General features: G+C 35.6%; 1 protein-coding gene across 2 annotated transcripts; it reads right to left on the bottom strand.

Moving 5' to 3' along the window:
• Positions 1–620: 620 nt before the first annotated feature.
• LOC149807791 (uncharacterized) lies at positions 621–18,500 on the bottom strand. Of its 2 annotated transcripts, none has more exons than XM_089945686.1 (4): positions 18,407–18,500; positions 8,723–8,822; positions 3,682–3,840; positions 621–1,930 (listed from the first exon to the last, which is right to left on the bottom strand). In XM_089945686.1, the coding sequence occupies exons 1-4, from the start codon at positions 18,470–18,472 to the stop codon at positions 1,767–1,769; spliced, it is 489 nt and encodes a 162-aa protein (XP_089801812.1). In that variant the 5' UTR covers positions 18,473–18,500; the 3' UTR covers positions 621–1,766. The 2 variants fall into 2 exon arrangements, with proteins under 2 accessions (XP_089801812.1, XP_089801732.1); XM_089945606.1 differs by lacking the exon at positions 18,407–18,500 and adding an exon at positions 13,727–13,865.
• Positions 18,501–19,144: the final 644 nt, after the last annotated feature.

The following is a 19,144-nucleotide window of genomic DNA, read 5'->3' as shown; positions in this document are numbered from 1 at the left end:
GGCATCAATTCAATACACGGAATGCACGTTTTGTAATACAGATTTTAGCCATGTAAATTTGCCTGACTCTTTATTAAGTAGTAGTAGTAGTAGTAGTAATATCCCATAACAACATCCTCTTTAAGTATTTTCTTCAGTCTTCTTCACGGGATATAAGTTTGACGTCATTTGTTTGTTGCTTCTGGTCCTAGGTGGCGTACTTTTTCGCCAGGTATTGTATCAGTCTTTAGTCTGGAACAAAGTAGTTTGGTTCTATAGGTGGATAGCATCTGACTGTTTTCCATAAACCTTAGCTATTCGACAGATACATTATTCACATATTTATGCTGTATTTTATCTGATCTTTTTCTTCTTTTGTAACTTTACTTGTGCGTAGATTTCCTCTCTCATTTAAACATGCAAATATTATAGGTACTCTCTGGCCTTTTGTATCATATATTCTTTTATTTCTCTCTTTGCTAACACACGGATATATATATATATATATATATATATATATATATATATATATATATATATATATATATATATCCCCATTCACTGACGATATGGAAATACTGTCACTGAACTCAACAGTGACAGGTAAACTCTGGTACACAGTATCAGTTATGAAAGCACAGTTATCTTTTGAACTGAATTTATTGCGTTACAATAAAATCTTGTGAAATGGTGAATAAGGAAGCTTACTGTGCTTTGTGAAGGTATGCCATGCAATAAGCTCTGTCTTCTTTTTTCACCATTCCAAGTGTAGTGTAATGTAAAAATGATTGCATTTTCTTTGACAGCATTTTTGCAACTCATTCTAATTCGAACATAGTAAACAATTGTGTCTCTATATACATACAAGACAAAACAGACATTTAAAAGTTATTGAGTTGTACAAGACATTATTCCCGCACTGATACCCATCTATTACTTTAAGAGAAAGAGTTGGATAAATGAGGGAAGAACCATTAAACAAATTTAATATATGTCACTGAGCAATATGTCTTTAACAAAATCATTAAATATGTAATAAACATCAATAAAATAAATAAAATAACTATAGATAAGTATCATAATTTTACCGCAAGAAACCTGTTTCAGGACCAATCAAACATTATTGTAATAGGTTGATTTTTTGTGTTTTTTGAGCCGTTGTTTCATCTTTGATGATGGTTGAGGGTGTGCTAAACTCACATAATATCAAACGCTTATTTATTCTGTGGGTGTCAATATTTATATGCAAATTTTTTTAATCACAAACGGATTTATCTACTGCATATAGCTGTAATTATGTTGCGTAAAAATTTGACAGTTTTCCTAAAAATTGGATTATCGGTAAAGATTGTGTTTATCATATCGTGAAGCAGTTTCTTGGAAGGACACCTTTCACTCAAGTTGCTGAATATTATGTTTATTGTAGTTTGTAAGTACGTTTTAATGCAGATATACAAAACAGATGTATATGACTTAGTTGCTTATTGTTTGCAGCCAATATTGACAAAACATGAAGCCACCCGGCAATATATGAGTGATTGAATTATTATTAAAAAAATGCATTTGTATCTTACTATATTTAATTTTATTTTACGTTTCATGTAAGAAAGGCATGTTACATTCCATCAATTGGAATGCTAAACTGGTGTTTCATAAAAACTCATCACACACAGAACAAAATTATTTATAAATTATTAATTTAATGGGTGGCTTTCAAAGATGATCATATATATGAAACTGAATTATGGTTCCAGTTTTACACTGCATGCAAAATACTTGGCAACGTTCTACCAAGGTGTGACCTTGCTACATGTCCCTTTAATGCAAGCCATGAATGCAATAGCTCCTATAATACAGAATGAAACTGCTGTTCCTGTAAATAGATTGGCGGACCATCCAACAATCTGAAATCTGGCGTACACTAGAATCAGTCCAACAATGGCTAGAATGTCTGAAAAAGATATTAGAGTTTTTTAGTGTAATTTAATTGATTCATACGTTTTAGAATCCACATAAAACTGGATGGAAAAAATAAAATTACTACTCTGGGACTTAAGTAGTTCTATTTTTTTAAAATTTCTTTTATAAATTATTTTTTATTGCGAAAATTAGAATTACGTTAATTATGAATGTAAATTTAGATCATTAGCATTAAAAAAGATATAAAGAAGTGAAAGCACAACTACTCTATCCTTAAAGGCAGAGTTTGTGTATAAAATGATGATTGAAGTAAGCAGTGTTCGTTTTCTCTCTGTTTTAGTGAACAGGCCTCTAAATAGGCACCTGATTGGTCAGTTATGCTCCAACTTGTTCTCACCTCACACTAGTACAGGCACAACCAATCAGTTTTAAAATGCTCTATCTTAAGAGTTGTGGCATCAGAATTCACTCTGTAAGGAACGAATTATACGTTTTCGCGAGGTTAAAACTTTTCAAACATACATTTGGCATACATTATGCTTTTAAGGACCATACATGTCGATTGTTATAGCGAAAATGCACTGATATTAAGAAGCTGCACATTTTGCAATAAGGAAGGATATTTTCTAGTGTTAAGAATATACCGATCAAATCTATCATGAAAGCCAATGTAACATGCAGAGAGTTTGTTGCATGACGTACGTGTGACTATAATGTTGTTTCTTACTTCGCGACAAGCAACATGAATAGAATCATAGTAATAAATTCTGAGGTAACTTTAGGTATTTCGTGTGAAAGTTATGAATGTTAAATAATCCCCAAATATTTTTTAACGTGTTATTTTTCTTGAAAGTAAAATATCCACCGATATAAGAGGTGGCGTGAATCGAAAGACTATAAGGTGATTTGCTGTTCATCGTATTGCATTTGCTATTTATTTGAAGGTCACACAAAACAATAAGGAAGTGTCTGGTCAGGAAATGCTACTCCCGCTGACACGCATCTCAAACTAATTGCATTTCTACCGGGAGGTATCATCGAAATAACGGTGTAATGTCTTCAAAGTAATATTATTTCAAAATAAGGCTTAAATTACACAGTAATGATTTGAACAATTAAATGTAATACTCCTTCGAAACAAGATTCTAATTATACAGTATTGCCTTAACTATAAATTGTGCCTCACATTTTTATCATCAAACTCTCCCATAGTAGAAAATAAATTTTAATAAAACTTTAGCTTTCATAAAGGTTAATCAGCATACATACATATCAATCAACGTCCGTCATTGTGCAAACTGAACAAGCTCACACAAAGGGTGGTTCACAGTAATGTGCAGGCACATACGCACTAATGCATGTTTAAATACGGCACATTGTATTGGTACACTAAATACAAAGAATGTTTTACTATTCTTGGGACTGAGTATAACGGCTGTTGCCTTCGTCAAACACGAAACAGACAACTCCAGTTGACTCACAGTCAAAGACGCAAAAGTTTATACGTGCCTACGAAACAAATAACTTAAGAGTCAACTTTTTTGTATATTGACTGAACTAAACGACCACTAAATGGAAACATCGTCTATTTAATTGTACAATGTTGACTGAAATTAGCAGGAATTTAACAGCGGTCGTCCTTGGACAGAAAACGACTTTAAAACCATATTGTTTTTCTCTCCAATTGTTTTGAAAAGAGATTATAGGCTCTTATAGAACTATTACTTCTTTGGGAACTGGGAAGGTAGCAGGGTTGAGCCTTACGTTACAAAACTTACTCACCATTAATACCAGCCCAGATTCCGATACCGATGATGGCCTCGCGCGAGAAACCACCAAAACGGAAGCTGTACATCTTCGATGTGAATATCAACACAACCACGAGGACAAAATTAGAGATGAAGACAATCGTATCCAATGTCATGATGTCATTGTCAAGGACTAAAATGTAATAAATATAAAAATGCATAAATTCTGTGAAGTACCTACGACCATAAAATTATTCCGATTGTATTATTAACATTATTACGGATTGAGACCGCGTTGACTGACCAGGGTACAATGCCCTCAGTAACTTAAAGTATTTCCATCACATGGGTTATATTATATGTTTCTACTCAAACCTGTTAAGTTTGTATTGCGTTGCTTTCATCCGTATGTTAGCGTTGCCCTGTTCTAATTGTTTAGATCCTTACCCGTAATTCAGAAATTTTAGGATCGAATCACGCTGGCCGTAATACCTTTTTTTTGAAAGGGGCACAAGAAATTTAAAAGACAGATGTGCCGATGGACTTATAGTGAAAATTACACTAGCAAATACTCATACTTCTTTGAGAGGTAATCAAGCTTGAAACAACATATATTAGCTTTCTATGTTGTCTTTTGGCACCCTAGAGTTCATTCGTGGTTGCACATTCAAACCGCCGTAATTAACACTGACCAGAATAGGTATACTGAAATGATGTGCAACCGCTTAAGATAGAAGCCCACTGTTGAGTTTCAAAGACATGCTATCAAAAAGCACAACTTGAGCGGAGGCGATTCTAGTTTCTTTGAGAATATTATATTAGATACTAACAGCGAGATTATATAATGCCATTGAAAGCACCACTGAAAGATTTCATGCGCGTAGGTAATGTGGGGATTAAATTGTCTGACCAATGCTGCGTTATTTATTCCGCAAAAAATGATTAAATCGCTAGTTATCCTGAATTCATTAAATGAATTCATCAAAAAGGCCCCAAAATCCTGTACAATGTTTCAAATATGTCTCCGGAGTTTCTTGATATATTAAGAGGGTTAACAATAACGTTGGAGCAAGCATGACTAAAGTTCAGCGAAGAATAGAACAAGGCGCCAGAAAGGTTTTTGCATGATATCGTGCAAGAAAACTCCAAGTGTCTGACGTTAACTGAGTCGCCTTTGTTCGAAGACAATACAAATCTTTACTCCGTCCCTCAAATGGCAAATCAAATAGAGAATTGTTCTGGTATATAGCATACAGATAATATACACATTCACTAAGCTCGAGAAGAGATGCAGTGAAGTGTACAAAGAAGCAGAAAAAGACAGTGTAGTGAATGAGATATATTTAATGAACGGATATTCTGGTCAACAAAGAGACAAGGTACTTCTGATGTATTCAAGCACTCCAAGTCTTCTGATAGCACACATTATAACCAGAGAAAAGTATGTGCAATATCTGGTAATGGATCTTATGGACTAATTTGGCCAATAATGGACTTATATCAGGTTCTATTTGAGCAACAATAGCACTTTTGGCTGGAACGGAAACATTGGGAACTTGTACATTTACGAGACCATGAACTGCAAATTTGAATAATCGCAGAGTGAAAGTCACTCTGCGATTTATGGTAGAGAACTTTGCACCATTCATTACATTATGATGTGTTTTCTCAAATACCAGTGCATTGGAAGTAGGATATACTCGACGACAGAGTGAGAGAGTGATTAAGATTTTTAACGTATCTTTAACAATTTTCCAGTCATATCGCTACGATGTCCGCAGTGTGGTAGTTTGAAGTGATGTCTAGCACTGGGGCATCATGCCGTAGACATGTAACATGATGTCCCACCCATTCACATTATCCTGACACCAGGCCGACCAGTCCCAACACTAACCTCTTAATGCTCAGCGCCTAGCAAGGCAGCTATTAGTACCATTTTTAGAAGTCTTTGGTACGAATCGGCCGGGATTAAAATCCACGACCTCCCAGGGCGGACAATCTAACCACTAGGCCACCGGAGCGGCCCCTCGACGACAGAAAAAAAGAAGTAGAATCAAATTAAATAATCTCATATATATAGAAAGGCTGATGGTTTTTGTATGCAATAGACGCAGAGGCGTTTCTAATGGAAAACGAACATTACGGCAGAAAATACCATTATGAATTTTTAAATTCCACTTGCTCATACACCGTTTTGGAACCGGTGCTCGGCCATGCCTTAAATATGACATCAGAACCAAGTAGTATAATCATCAATGCAGATCGTATAGCTGAATATTATCGCGCTCGTAGGTTAAGATTTGTCATCACTAACGTGGAAAGAGCCAACGGTGCCAAAGGATAAAGACAATGAAGTCAAGGAAATAAAATACTCCGATCCTGAAACATAAAAGTAATATTACACAGATTTGCAATTACATTAACTTTTTTATTATATAAGCATCCCTACCATGAATTCGCTCCAACAATTCCAACAAAAGCATGGACTAATATTAGAAAGAGGCGTAAAAAGGCAAATATACGCACCACAACATGAAGCAGCTGTATGCCGTAATTGGTTGCTGGTGAGAAAAAACTCAGAAGTATCGCATCTCTGTGGCTGCCACACAGGTTTGCCAGAGCTTTCAAGTCCTAGAGTTTAATTCACAAGAGCGTTCTCGTGATTTCGTAGGCTGTCGAGAAATCATTCCAAACGCATATAGCCCACGTAGCGACTCAGTGATGCTTCTTTCAAACGTGCGTCCGCAAATTACATCAGATTTTCAGTACGCGAGCATCTGGCTTCCCGGGTCGAAGGTCAACATTCTTCTATATGGGTACTTTTCTATACCGCTCCTGGAGGTGAAGCGTATCGAAGCCATTGAAAGGGAAAAATGCTCACACCGGTACTGTGCCAGTGGTGCCCTTGTGGTCTTAAACTGCGAAGACGCTGGTATCATTAATAATGAAATCAACTAAGGCTTAGCAACTTTTTTCAGAAGTGATCACACGTAGAAGGTTCAGATAAGGTTCAGACTGAACTCTTTCCTCATGAGCGGAAGTTCATAAGGATTTTGCCCCGGACAAGCCTTTCCACGGATTGAGCTATAGTCAAACTCTGCGTCTATTCTACTGCGAGCAGTGGTGAATGTGAAATATGACAACCAATGTTTTGCATGAGCAATCTTATTCGCGCTAAAACATACGTCGAAAATACCAAGAACACAAGGGGAATTTGAATTTGGGGAAACAGTACTCCCCTTAAAAGTTTCGGGCATCGTACGTTTTTACGTCTCAACCTTGATATGACCGTTATTGTGTTTATTTGAAACAGTGACCTTCAGGCAATTCGACTAAATTTGCAACCGTAGAAATCAGACGATTCGACTATCTCCATATTGACATATAACAGCTCTGACGTGGACAGTACGACGCGATGCAATTACTTGCGAATGAACATGGTAATCCGCCAACAACGCAGCAAACCTCCGAGAAATTATCTGCACCGATCCACACGCAAACGTTTCCACAATATTAGATGCCCACCTACTTAGATGCGTTTCAACGAGACTGTGACACTTGTGTAATCTTTACTCGTCAGTAGTTTGGCTTCATTGTATTTACTGGAAACTTCTACGATAATTAGAGACTATGTGTACGTTCACGCACAAATGCGTCTACGACCACGGCCACGGCCAGTTTGCACCTTATGAAGTGGGAGAAACCGATGCTGTCGAAACATTAAACCATCAACGGGAATATTTTCACGGGGCGGCTAAATGAATCTGGCACTCACACTCTGGCTACACTATAAGAAAAATGCTTGCTAACTTTCCAACGCTTTCCTCGGGGAAACTTCAGCATAACACGGACAAAGTCCGCTCGGAAGCTGTGTTTACCACATTTTATATTATAATTTTATCAACCGGTCTTTTTAGTATAACTAATATTTTATCGTGCAATGATCTGGGAACCTTCCAGAATTCTATTTTCCATTAGGTAATAGTATTGTTTTATTAGAATATGCTAATTGTGACCTGAGACCAAGGAGAAGACTTTCTAATCTTGTTTATCTAGAGATTAATCATTCTTGCTGTTAGAAATCCTAGTCTTATTTAGCTTTTTAATTGCAATACCATATATTAACCTTTTTACATTTTTCATTTTGTATTCATGGGAAATAAATTATCTGTTGAATTTTACTGAACTTCTGGTTTTATCTCTTTTCTGTTACTTAACTTAAGAACATAGATTCGTTATAACTTACAGTGGCGGCGCGAGGGCAGACCATCCGCAAGCAATATTCATTACAAAGTAAAGCGTATTGGTACTGTACATTTTTCAAGTTTATTTAGCACATCAAATATGTATATCGGTAGATAAAATGCAAACAATATTCAAACAATAATTTATTGGTTTAAATATCTCTTTCTGATAGCATGTGCATTCTTATTTCATACCCACTTAGCTACGGTCAACGTAATGAGTCAGCACCGGTTGCCGCATGGAAGCAATTAAAGCACGATCGTAAGTTTGATTTTTTACAGCATTACTGTTAGTTACAGAGAACAAATGTACCTAACACTGCGTTAATAATGTTTCTTCTGTCAGTTCATAAAGTACCACACAGATTCATGAACAAATAACGATCGTACGGCAATCGGTTCCTTGCGGTTGCAGGTCTTCTGTCTAAAAGGCAAACAACAGAAACATAACGATTAGTTATTTTCTATACCAAAAGCAAAAAACTCGTTTAGATGATTTAGTTCGACAAGAAATAATATAATTTTGTGTATCAGTGATGCACAACAACAGATTGTTTTGGTTTGGACTCAGCTTGCTTTCAGGCTTCTTGCCTAACGACTTTCATTAGTTTTCTTGGGAAACGAGATTGAAGTGTTCTGCTGAGATACGAAAAAGGGCAGCCAACCCGATATGGCCGTTAATCGAACTCGATATTCTACGTAGGTGTCCATCACGCTAACCACTGTGTGATGGGCATTTTTATGGTGGCAAACGAATTGATGAAGGAGTGAGACAAAATGTCAGCGTTTACAACCGAGACTATGATATGTACTTCACGTAATGTTACTTACCTTTCTTCTCACAGTAGGCTTGTACGCATTTATAAAATAATCCACCTAGATCACACGGGCTCGGGGTGCACGCCCAGTAGGGAGTAAAATATGCGACCAACTGAAATATTCACAAGGATACCCATGAACATATGTGAACATATTCATACATAAATAGTAATAAAAATCGGCTAAAGTTTTCTATGCACAAGAATCAGTGGCAGAAACAGATATACGCAAAGAGCTGATAATAAATCCGTAAAACAATACTGACAGAAAATCAGTAACAAATATATATATATATATATATATATATATATATATATATATATATATATATATATATATATATATATATATATATGCAAGAATAGAGTACTTTGTATACTTCAACTGTCACTTTTATTACAACAATATTGTTAAAGACCTGGTAATAGTAAATAATATTATGCCCATTTCCATCGATGGAATCAACACTGAAATGCATTAAACATTTATTGATAAGATTTAATAGTCGCGTTTTAATAGAAAGCAGTGTGGTTTTGTGAAACAGTCCTTTTAGTTTGTCAGTAGGTTACTAAAACTGCCTCAACACAAAATAACCTCCTCATGTTGCTGCAAGAAGAACACGAAAGCAAAAACACCAAACTTCCAGTGGCAGATCATAATGTCCGAGTTATTACTGTAACATGGCCCCTATTGGTGTAATTATTGCGTATATTCCTTTATTCCGACATATTATAACATTGATTACTGTAACATGGCCCCATTGGTGTAATTATTGTGTACATTCTTTTATGCCGACATATTATGACATTGATTAGCCTCTGTTGCCCTCTGGGTAAATGTGAAAAGAAGAAATTTATTGGATTAGGTTTGGTCAAGCAATTCGTGCTAATGGTCGATTGGAAAGAGATTATATAAAAGTCTATAATAAATAGAACTACTAATTACTTAATATGTTCTTTGCAAATCACCAATAAAGACAGCAATGGCTTGAAAGACAGTAACCAATGATAGCGATTGCAAATTCGATTGCAAAGCAAACTATAGTCGACATCATCTACCTCTTTAGTTAGTCTTCCTAACAAACTCGGTTCTCTCTCTCTCTACAATATTAAATTGCAGTTTAGTGAAATTTTCATTCGTCTTCTACTGACAACTAAACTCCAGTCTCCGGAGGACCTATCGGTACCAATTGCCTTACTTGCACGCATCAACTCCGGCATCCTCTGAACTTAGCGCACTTTCCCCCGGAAAAAAGGATTTAGCCCATTCGTAGGTATAAACATGCATATGCTTCAACTCACTACTAGATTCCATACTAATACCTACGACGTGACTGCATATTTATACCTACGACTAGATTTCATACTTAAACTCAAGACTAGATTATATACTTATACCTATGACGTGATTCCATAATTATACCTACGACTAGATTCCAAACTTAAACTCAAGACTAGATTATATATTTATACCTATGACGTGGTTCCATAATTATACCTACGACGTGGCTCCGTACTATTCCATAGTTATACCTACGACTAGATTCCATACTTATACCTAGTTTCAGATTCGATACTTACACACACGGCCTGATAACATACTTATACCTACGATTTATTTCCATACTTATAAATACGGATGGATTCCATACTTATACCTACGACATAATTCCATACTTACACTTACGACTAGATTTCATACATATACCTACGTCTTACTTCCATGATTATACCTATGACTAGATTCTTTACTTAAACCACGACTAGAATCCATGCTAATATCTACAAACTCACTCCATATTTTTACCTACGACAATATTCTATACCTATACCTAGGACTAGATTCCATTCTGATACCTGCGACGTGACGATATAGATACCTACGACTAGATTCAATGCTTATACCTACAACTAGCATCCATACTAATACCTACGACTAGATTTTATGCTCTACTACGTTACTCCATATTTATAGCTACGTCTAAAATCCATACGTATACATACGACTAGATTCTATACTAATACCCACGACTAGAATCCATAGGTATACCTATGAATAGATTCCATTCTAATACCTACGACATGACTCCATATTTATACCTACGACTAGATTCCATATTTATATCTACAACGGGACTCCATATTTATACCTACGGCGTGGTTTCATGCTTACACCCACGACTAGATTATGGTCGTATACCTACGATGTGGTTCGATAACGATACCGACGACTAGCTTCCTTACTTATACCTACGACGTGGTTCCGTACTTATACCTACGACTAAATTCCATATTTATACCTACGATGTGGTTCTATACTTATACTTACGACTAGATTTCATACTTAGATCTACGACGTCACTCCATATTCATAAATATAAATATATATGTACTATCATTCCAAAGAACCCATCCTTGGTATAGTAACGATTCCAACGTGATTATAAAAGTGGTATGTATGTATGTATGTATGTATGTATGCATGCATGCATGCATGCATGCATGCATGCATGCATGCATGCATGTATGTATGTATGTATGTATGTATGTATGTATGTATGTATGTATGTATGTATGTGTGTGTGTGTGTGTGTGTGTGTGTGTATGTATGTATGTATGTATGTGTGTGTATGTATGTATGTATGTATGTATGTATGTTTGTGTGTATATATGTGTGTGTATGTATGTATGTATGTATGTATGTTTGTTTGTGTGTATATGTGTGTGTATATATGTATGTATGTACCTTAATAAATGTACCTTAAATTATGGAGTGTATTTCGTGCATTTTGCTGCCTGTTCTTTTTTTTTTTTACTTATCCATTTTAATCGGTCTGACGATATATTTTGAATTGTATAAGTTGTTATGTAAATTTCATTTAACTTATATCTGTTTGTAAGTTTTAAAAGAATTCTATCTTTTATCTCATTATATGTCAAAATAATGTAGTTCTTTTTACTAGGAACTCGTACTTTTTCCAGAAAATGGTTTGACCTTGACTGTTCATTTCTGTAAACATATAACGCTGACCTAGTTCCCGACCTCAGTGCAAATTTAGTAACAGTCACGTCAACAAGAATTTTTATATTTATTTTTATTGTAGGAATAATAAGGTTGAGATTGAGGTTGTGTTGGATACGTAACCCTCGACTTGTGAATAGTTTTTAGTGACCTAAAAAAAAAACAACCTTTATTATCGGAGTAAAACGATGGATTCTTATCAAGGACATTCAAGGGCTACGTGATTTTTTTTAAATATGTAAACATGATCACGTGACTTTTTCTGGGTATCTGTCTTACGCATTATTCAAGTTTTAAACCGTTGCTTAGAGAAAGCTCTCACAGTCTGGGTTTAAAAACGCTTGATGTCAAGTCGTTTCCTTCTATTGTAGCTAGTTTTTAAGTTATATGTTATTTTGCTTCAGATTATTTGGATTCTAAAAGATTAATTCGTTTCTCTGGAAATATTTTGAGCGCTCATACAGAATTCTTGAACAAAGACATTTCTTAAGGTCAAACCCGAAGGATTATTTATTGTGTTTCTACAAAGAACTGTATAGACAACAACATTGAACAGGATACAGCATACGTCATCGCCTTCCATCTTGGACTCATCGTCGGGACTAGAACTTGAATTCATTAGAACATTTTTTAGTAGGGCTTCTAAAATTTTATTTCTGGATTATTCTTGGATTATTTTCAGATTTGATTCTTAAAACTAAAGTTCTTTTTTTTCTTTTTTCATTTTTACAGTATTTTTCCAGGGAAATAAATTATTTGTTAAATTTTTCAAAAATTGTTGTTTTCACTCTTTCTTGTGTTACTATGTATTCGAGCCTAAACATGTAATATAAGAAAGTATAGATATACGTGTGTGTGTGTGTGTGTGTGTGTGTGTGTGTGTGTGCTCCAGATATATCCAACCTGTTACTCCTTCTCCACCGCGTTTATGCTGAACGTGGTAACCCTTCGTATATATTAGGTCTGAGTAGCCTCAGCTTTACAAGTACTTGTAGAAGGGGTCAATTCAAAACTTATGTAAAATATTTTGGAGCTTGTGCGTTTTGGGGAAATTATTAGAAACTAATTAAAACTGTTCGTTCCAGTGAAGCTTATTAAATATTGTTATCTATTATAAGGTACCATAATGTAATTTATGTGTTACTATCAGCTAGAAGTAATTACAATCTGTAATTGATACTGTGCACGTATGAAGTCATATGACTCGATTACATTGCGTACTGAACACACTGTTACAACGAACATGATGAGGCAGCGTACACCTGCAGAAAAGCAGCACGTCCAAGAGCTCTTCTTAATTATTACGCACCCACCCACCCACCTCCTACCTGACACCACCCACGCCGGTCATACCGCCCCTAACTAGCAGATCCCCAACACGGAGTATGACCAAGTTTCTAAGCTTCACAAAATCCTGTGATAATGTAAGAAATCTCTTACGTAATCGATGTGGCAGTAGTACAAACACGTGACCACTAGCAAGCAAGCGCACACACACACGCATAGTCCCAGTCTTTTAAATGAAGCATAACTTAAGAACTTCAATCAAAATATTTGTATGGTTTAATATTTATTTCTTACAGGGAATCATTCAATCCTCTTGAAATAAGTAATATTTATTGTACAAGTCTTAGAAGCACAACTCGTACGATCTATAACAGTCCCCATGTTACTTAGAGGCATTGTTATGTGTAAACTAATGTATCATTATCTAAACAAATTAACAGCAAACATGTACTCATCTATACTAATCTTTGCGAAATAACACGTAGTAAACACAATATTCTTCCGACATGTTTGTGTTACCTGTAATTTTGATTCTGCAAGCAACCTTTTTCAGTCTTATTGCAAAATATTTTTGACATCGTCACGTGAATAATTTCTCATACTTTATTTTAGACCGTTCTTATTTTTATGTCAAAACTAGATACACTTAAAAAAGTCTTGAAGAGACTTATGACTGATAGAAAGTGTCTGTTATATACTTGTACCTACCTGCATAATAAAGGCAACGATGAGTAATAGTAGGATCAATACTGATGCACAGCTATAATCTGCCATGACGATGTTTTAATTTTCTTCCTTTTATGTATTGACTGTAATGGTTAACCAAACATTTCCAAGTTTATGTCAGTGTTCAAGAAATTGTTTATCGTAATACACAGATCAGTCTACGCAATGGAGTGTGGAAGAGTATCAAGTATCGCTACCTATCCGTTATGTACATAATTGTGTTCAAAGAAACCGTACATTACCTGATATATGTTAATGGTGAATTCTTTATTAGGTGCATTAACACTTTTGATGCAGCAATGCTACTGGTGAAGGTTAAAGAATACGCGAAATTATCATGCAAATAACATAAACACTTATCGATAATGAAAGTATATAAAATACCATAATATTTGGAGAAAATGATGTCCAAGAAACCATGAATAATTATATGCCCTAATATTATCCGATCATTTGACAAACAGTGAAAATCCCTTCGAATACTAACGGTCCTTTAATTGCCCGGAGCCCCTAGTGGCCGAGAGGTTTAAGACCATCGCCTGTATTGATTACTGCAATCTCACCTCTGCTGTCTGGGTTCGAGTCTTGGGCATTGGCTAATGTTGGTACGTGAGAAAGTTTACCAGTATCGTCCAGTGGGTTGGTGGTTCTTCCCGGAGTTTAACCGGGGTCTTCGCCGGAAAGAACCGCCCCCCCCCCCTCTCTCTCTCTCTCTCTCTCTCTCTCTCTCTCTCTCTCTCTATATATATATATATGTGTGTGTGTGTGTGTGTGTGTGTATGTGTGTGTGTGTGTGTGTGTGCTTATAATTAACTTCCACCGCCTTCTCCCCACCCCGATTTGTTTTAGACGTAATAAAATTAAATAAAAATTGTGAATGAAATAAACCGACCACGTCAGAAAGAAACATTGCAGTCTGTCAGAAGGAAAAAATGAAAATCTAAATGTAGTGTGGTCACATTAGTAAACAAAGGTACCGGTGATGGAATTCTCATAGTTCTGCTTCCATGCACAGCTGCTAAAATTCCTTTCAAATGAAATTTATATCAGTGTCAGAGTTTGCTGTTCGTTCATTAGAATATACATATGGAGGAATACGGAAGATACAGATATCGATAGAAAACAACATATTTATTGAGATTATTTGTTCAGAACAAAGTACCTCTTACTTAACACAGACGGTAACAAAGACGTTAGCGGTATAGACATGACTAGATCAAAAGAACCAATGTTTGGCATACAACCATTGACAACGAGGGCATACTATTTGACAATTACGGTTGGTGCTCAAGTAATTACTACTACTATTTACAGTCATTTATTGTTCCAATATCGAAACTAAGTTATTAATCGGAAACTTAGCAATTAATTGCATTCCTCAAAGTTTCATATAAATACTCTCTCTCTCTCTCTCTCTCAATGGTGGAGCCGGGTAGCTCAGTTTGATGGCATCTGATTCGTAATTTAAGGCCCATAGATTCGATGCCCACCTGGGCCAGTCCAAGCTAGCTGCCCAGGTGTGTCCTTGGGAAAGGCACTTAGCACGCATTTTCTCGGCATTATATATTGCCAATAATGTGTTGACAGTGCCGCTATAAAGCACACCAAATGAAAACCCTTTATTCTTCTCATCAGAATAGTATAATTTATTATATTATTATATTACTACATGTGGCTCATAGACACATTTATAGTTCGATAAAAATCAGTTTTAAACTTTAAAAAATTCTAAACGAATCCTTATATATTCTCAATACCGGCAATCGATTATCCCAATGCACGCATTTACACATCTTTTGTGTAAAGTGTAAAATTAAACATGGATAACATTTTTTTCAAAAAAAATACTTTTTAAATGCCTTTAAAGTTATGCAGTCACATAAACATTCCATGGGATTTAAATAGTGTGTTAAAAAGTGTTCTAATTGCCTTTGAACTTATTTATTGATTTCCAGAGTGTAGTTTTCGATGGTTTAGATTTTTGATGCAGCTCTTTTGGGCCGGGAGAAAAAGAGTTGCATTAAAGTGATTTATTTTTGTTGTACAGTTTCAATGCAGTTTTACCTCCTGTTTAAAAATATTTTGAAAACTACAAAACCGAATAAAATTATTATGTACTAGTAGTTTCTGTTGTTGTTGTTGCCATAATAATAAAGACGTATATTCGAATTTTTCTCTTCTAGTATGCCTAAGATACGTTACCAAGATTTATCTATGATGCATTCCAACAATGCAAATAATTCAGAATGAAGATGCTCTTCTTCTAAACAATGTCGCGGCGGGAAATACTGCTTTAAAGAAATAGGTAGTTCACCCAACAAGATGAAATCTGGCATACGCCACAGGTGTATATTATATATTATAATAGAGAGTGTCCTGTGTCAGAATAGGTCATGGGGGTAATCAAAGGTATTTTTGTCATTCTGTATGATTTTTTGTCCAGATTATTGGTTTTTTTTTTGTTTTGTTTTGTTTTTTTCTCTCAACATCAAGCTCGCATCGAGCACCTGTGGCATACACCAGAATCAGTCCAACAACGGGTAGAATGTCTGATACAGATAAATTGGGATTAAAAACAAAACAACACAAACGTTGAAAATTCTATGCAACTAGTTTCGCATTTATGCTTCTTCAGGCAGGAAATATTTTGAAAGAAAACGGATGACATCTTTTATTTTAAATTAACAATTACATCATTACGTAACGTCATAAATGATCTGCATCGTCATAACAATTATTATAGGATTAAATGATCATGGTTGGGCATTTTCGATGTGTAAATTTACCTAATCACTCACAAAGTAAATAAAGTCCTTCTTTATAATTCCAATTTTTATAAATGAAACGGATTTTCTGCAATATGATTGGCTGTAAACGGTCATGTGATAGTGAGCTGGAATTTTTACACGTCGATAAATTCTGGGACTTTGATTGATTGATTGATTGATTGGATTTACGTCGCGTGCGCCCAGAAGGGCATGTGCGACGGGTTTATTCCCGCACAGCGGGATGCTAAATGTTCCTGGAGAAGGAATTAGTGCTACATCTCCCAGGCGTGTATGTGCTCAAGGAACACTGCTAATTTAGCCGTCAGGTCGTAAGACTATATGTCTCTAACGACCCGAATGAAGGGCTTTCATGAGTGTGAATGGGCCCAACACACACTCATGTTAACAATGAGTTGCCGAGTGGCCGAGTGGTCTAAAGCGCTCACCGTTCCGGATCACTGCCATCTCACCTCTGTCTGCGTGGGTTCGAGTCCAAGGCTCGGCTAGCGTGGGTACGTGGGAAAGCCTGCCAGTAGCTTCTCGTGGTTCGGTGGTTCTTCCCTGGGTTTTCCAGGGTTCTTCCTCCACCAGTTATACTGGCCGCCATGTATAGCCTATCTTGTGCTGAAAAATGGCGTTAAACCCTAGAACAACAACAACAATGAGTTGATTTCAGTCCGTAGTTTCTGTACTAGGTGTCGACAAAATGAGTATGTAACTCCCGTTGCGATTGGTCGCAACGATGACGTCACATCGGGACACCTAGCTTTAGACGGGTGGAAATTATTTCACATCTCCTCCGTTATACGATGTCCGAGAGAGGCAAGAGGGCAAGGACCTCGGCAAGCCAGCCATGGATGTCGTGCACTCCCAAGAACGCCAGCACGTAGTTAGTCAAATTTAGTCTAGCTGTACTAATGGACAATACAAAAATCTGGGACTACTTTCGGTTTTTGTACTGTTTGCGATATAAATAAACATTTCAGACACGTCATTGTGAAAATATTGATTCATCTTTTAGCTTTTTATTCAGTAAATAAATATAAATTACACCCATTTTATACTTTTACAAATATTCTTTGATTGAAATGCATTTGGCGTTCGTCTGCTACATAGTCACGCAAAATGGCCGATTACGGTGGTATTTTTCAATGCAATTTTCTGCCGAGTTTTTTTTAACAATTAGATGACAATGAGTTAAAAGAAATAATGGTTTGACGATAATGCGATGGATTTTACAAATGCTGAAAATGAAACAGAACAACAGAGATTGATAAAAATCTCCAAAGAGTACCCCATATCGTAAGTCACCCGAGCCATACACAACAGCAGCAATAATAGCGTAGGAACTGGGCCAGTCAATTTTGAGGCCACTGAGGGATTTAATGCAAGATTCAATACACGATCCGAAGTGGACTTAACAGCTATTGAAATAAATCAATACTCAGAGGTTATTAACCGAAAGACAAAATGAAGCACTGGCGTTTCAGTGGTAAAATTTTATTTTGTTTACTTATTTAAAATAAAAACAAATATTTATGAGACTATTATTCAAAGACTGAATAAAGTTTTTAAATGGTAAAACTACCATCTCCACCAATGTGACTTAACACCATTGAAAAATGTATATGTAATCCATAAAGGTGATTGTTTTGCTCATTTAAATTATTTTGGATGTGAAGTCATTAATTCCTTCCAGCATTCCAGCACCCAACTATGCAACCAAACAAAAACATATGGCTGGTTTTCCCGGCAACTCTACATTTAACAACTGCACGTTTTATTTCACTTTATTTCATTTGACATTAGATCATTGAACGGTTCTTCACAAGTATTAAAGCGGTTGAGAATGATATAAAATGTTATTCCTGTATACAATTTATTTAATTGTTACCTTTATGTTAGTAAGAGATAGCATCATCTTGTTCATATTTCCATGTTGTTCATTGATAAAATCCATTATAATTTATGGTTATATTGGAAATTTAATCTTGCACACTTGTTCATTCCGTATCTGCTGTTATTATGTAAGGTCATGATCATCTGACGTAGCAGGTGGGACTGACTAAAATTGAACAAGAATGTTGTAAATAAACCAAATGTGTTGAAACCACCGGTAGCCATTGCCTAAGATGTAAAGTATGAAATATCTGAATAAACGTAACTGTGACAGTAGTCGATATCTTCGTGTGATTCTGTACAGGTTATGTATTATGGGGCGATGTGATGAGGCGAATGAAAGGGAAGTACGCGCTACTTAAATTGGAATGATATGTTGATGGAATCAGTTGATTTGACGAAATAAAGGACGAAATTGGAGAAGAAAAAGAAGAAGAAAAAAGAGAATATATATATATATATATATATATATATATATATATATATATGACAGGATCTAAAAGATACACGAGTCTCGTATGAAACCTGAATTAGCAAAATAATAGAATAAAATAGAGACAAACAGTCATACATATAATTATATTGTTATAAAGTATATACAATATATCAATTTAAAAAAATAATTATACAATTTTATATAGTGCATTGGAATTGAGGCCATTAGGATACAAAGTATCTAGCTTATGAATCCAATAAGTTTCTTTTATGATTCTATTTTTTTTTTTTTTCTTCT

The sequence above is a fragment of the Sinohyriopsis cumingii genome, chromosome 1 (assembly GCF_028554795.1).
Source record: "Sinohyriopsis cumingii isolate HCF-2022 chromosome 1, ASM2855479v2, whole genome shotgun sequence".
In the NCBI taxonomy this organism is placed as follows: domain Eukaryota; kingdom Metazoa; phylum Mollusca; class Bivalvia; order Unionida; family Unionidae; genus Sinohyriopsis; species Sinohyriopsis cumingii.
This window is presented reverse-complemented; position numbering and strand designations above follow the sequence as displayed.

What these genes read in the sequence shown, in the direction of transcription:
- LOC149807791 (XM_089945686.1), bottom strand. Translation starts at nt 18,472, where the DNA reads ATGGATTTTATCAATGAACAACATGGAAATATGAACAAGATGATGCTA. An exon ending in TATCTCTTACTAACATAAAG is followed by an intron (nt 8,823 to 18,406) that starts GTAACAATTAAA and finishes TGAATATTTCAG; the next exon opens with TTGGTCGCATATTTTACTCC. An exon ending in AGCCTACTGTGAGAAGAAAG is followed by an intron (nt 3,841 to 8,722) that starts GTAAGTAACATT and finishes ATTACATTTTAG; the next exon opens with TCCTTGACAATGACATCATG.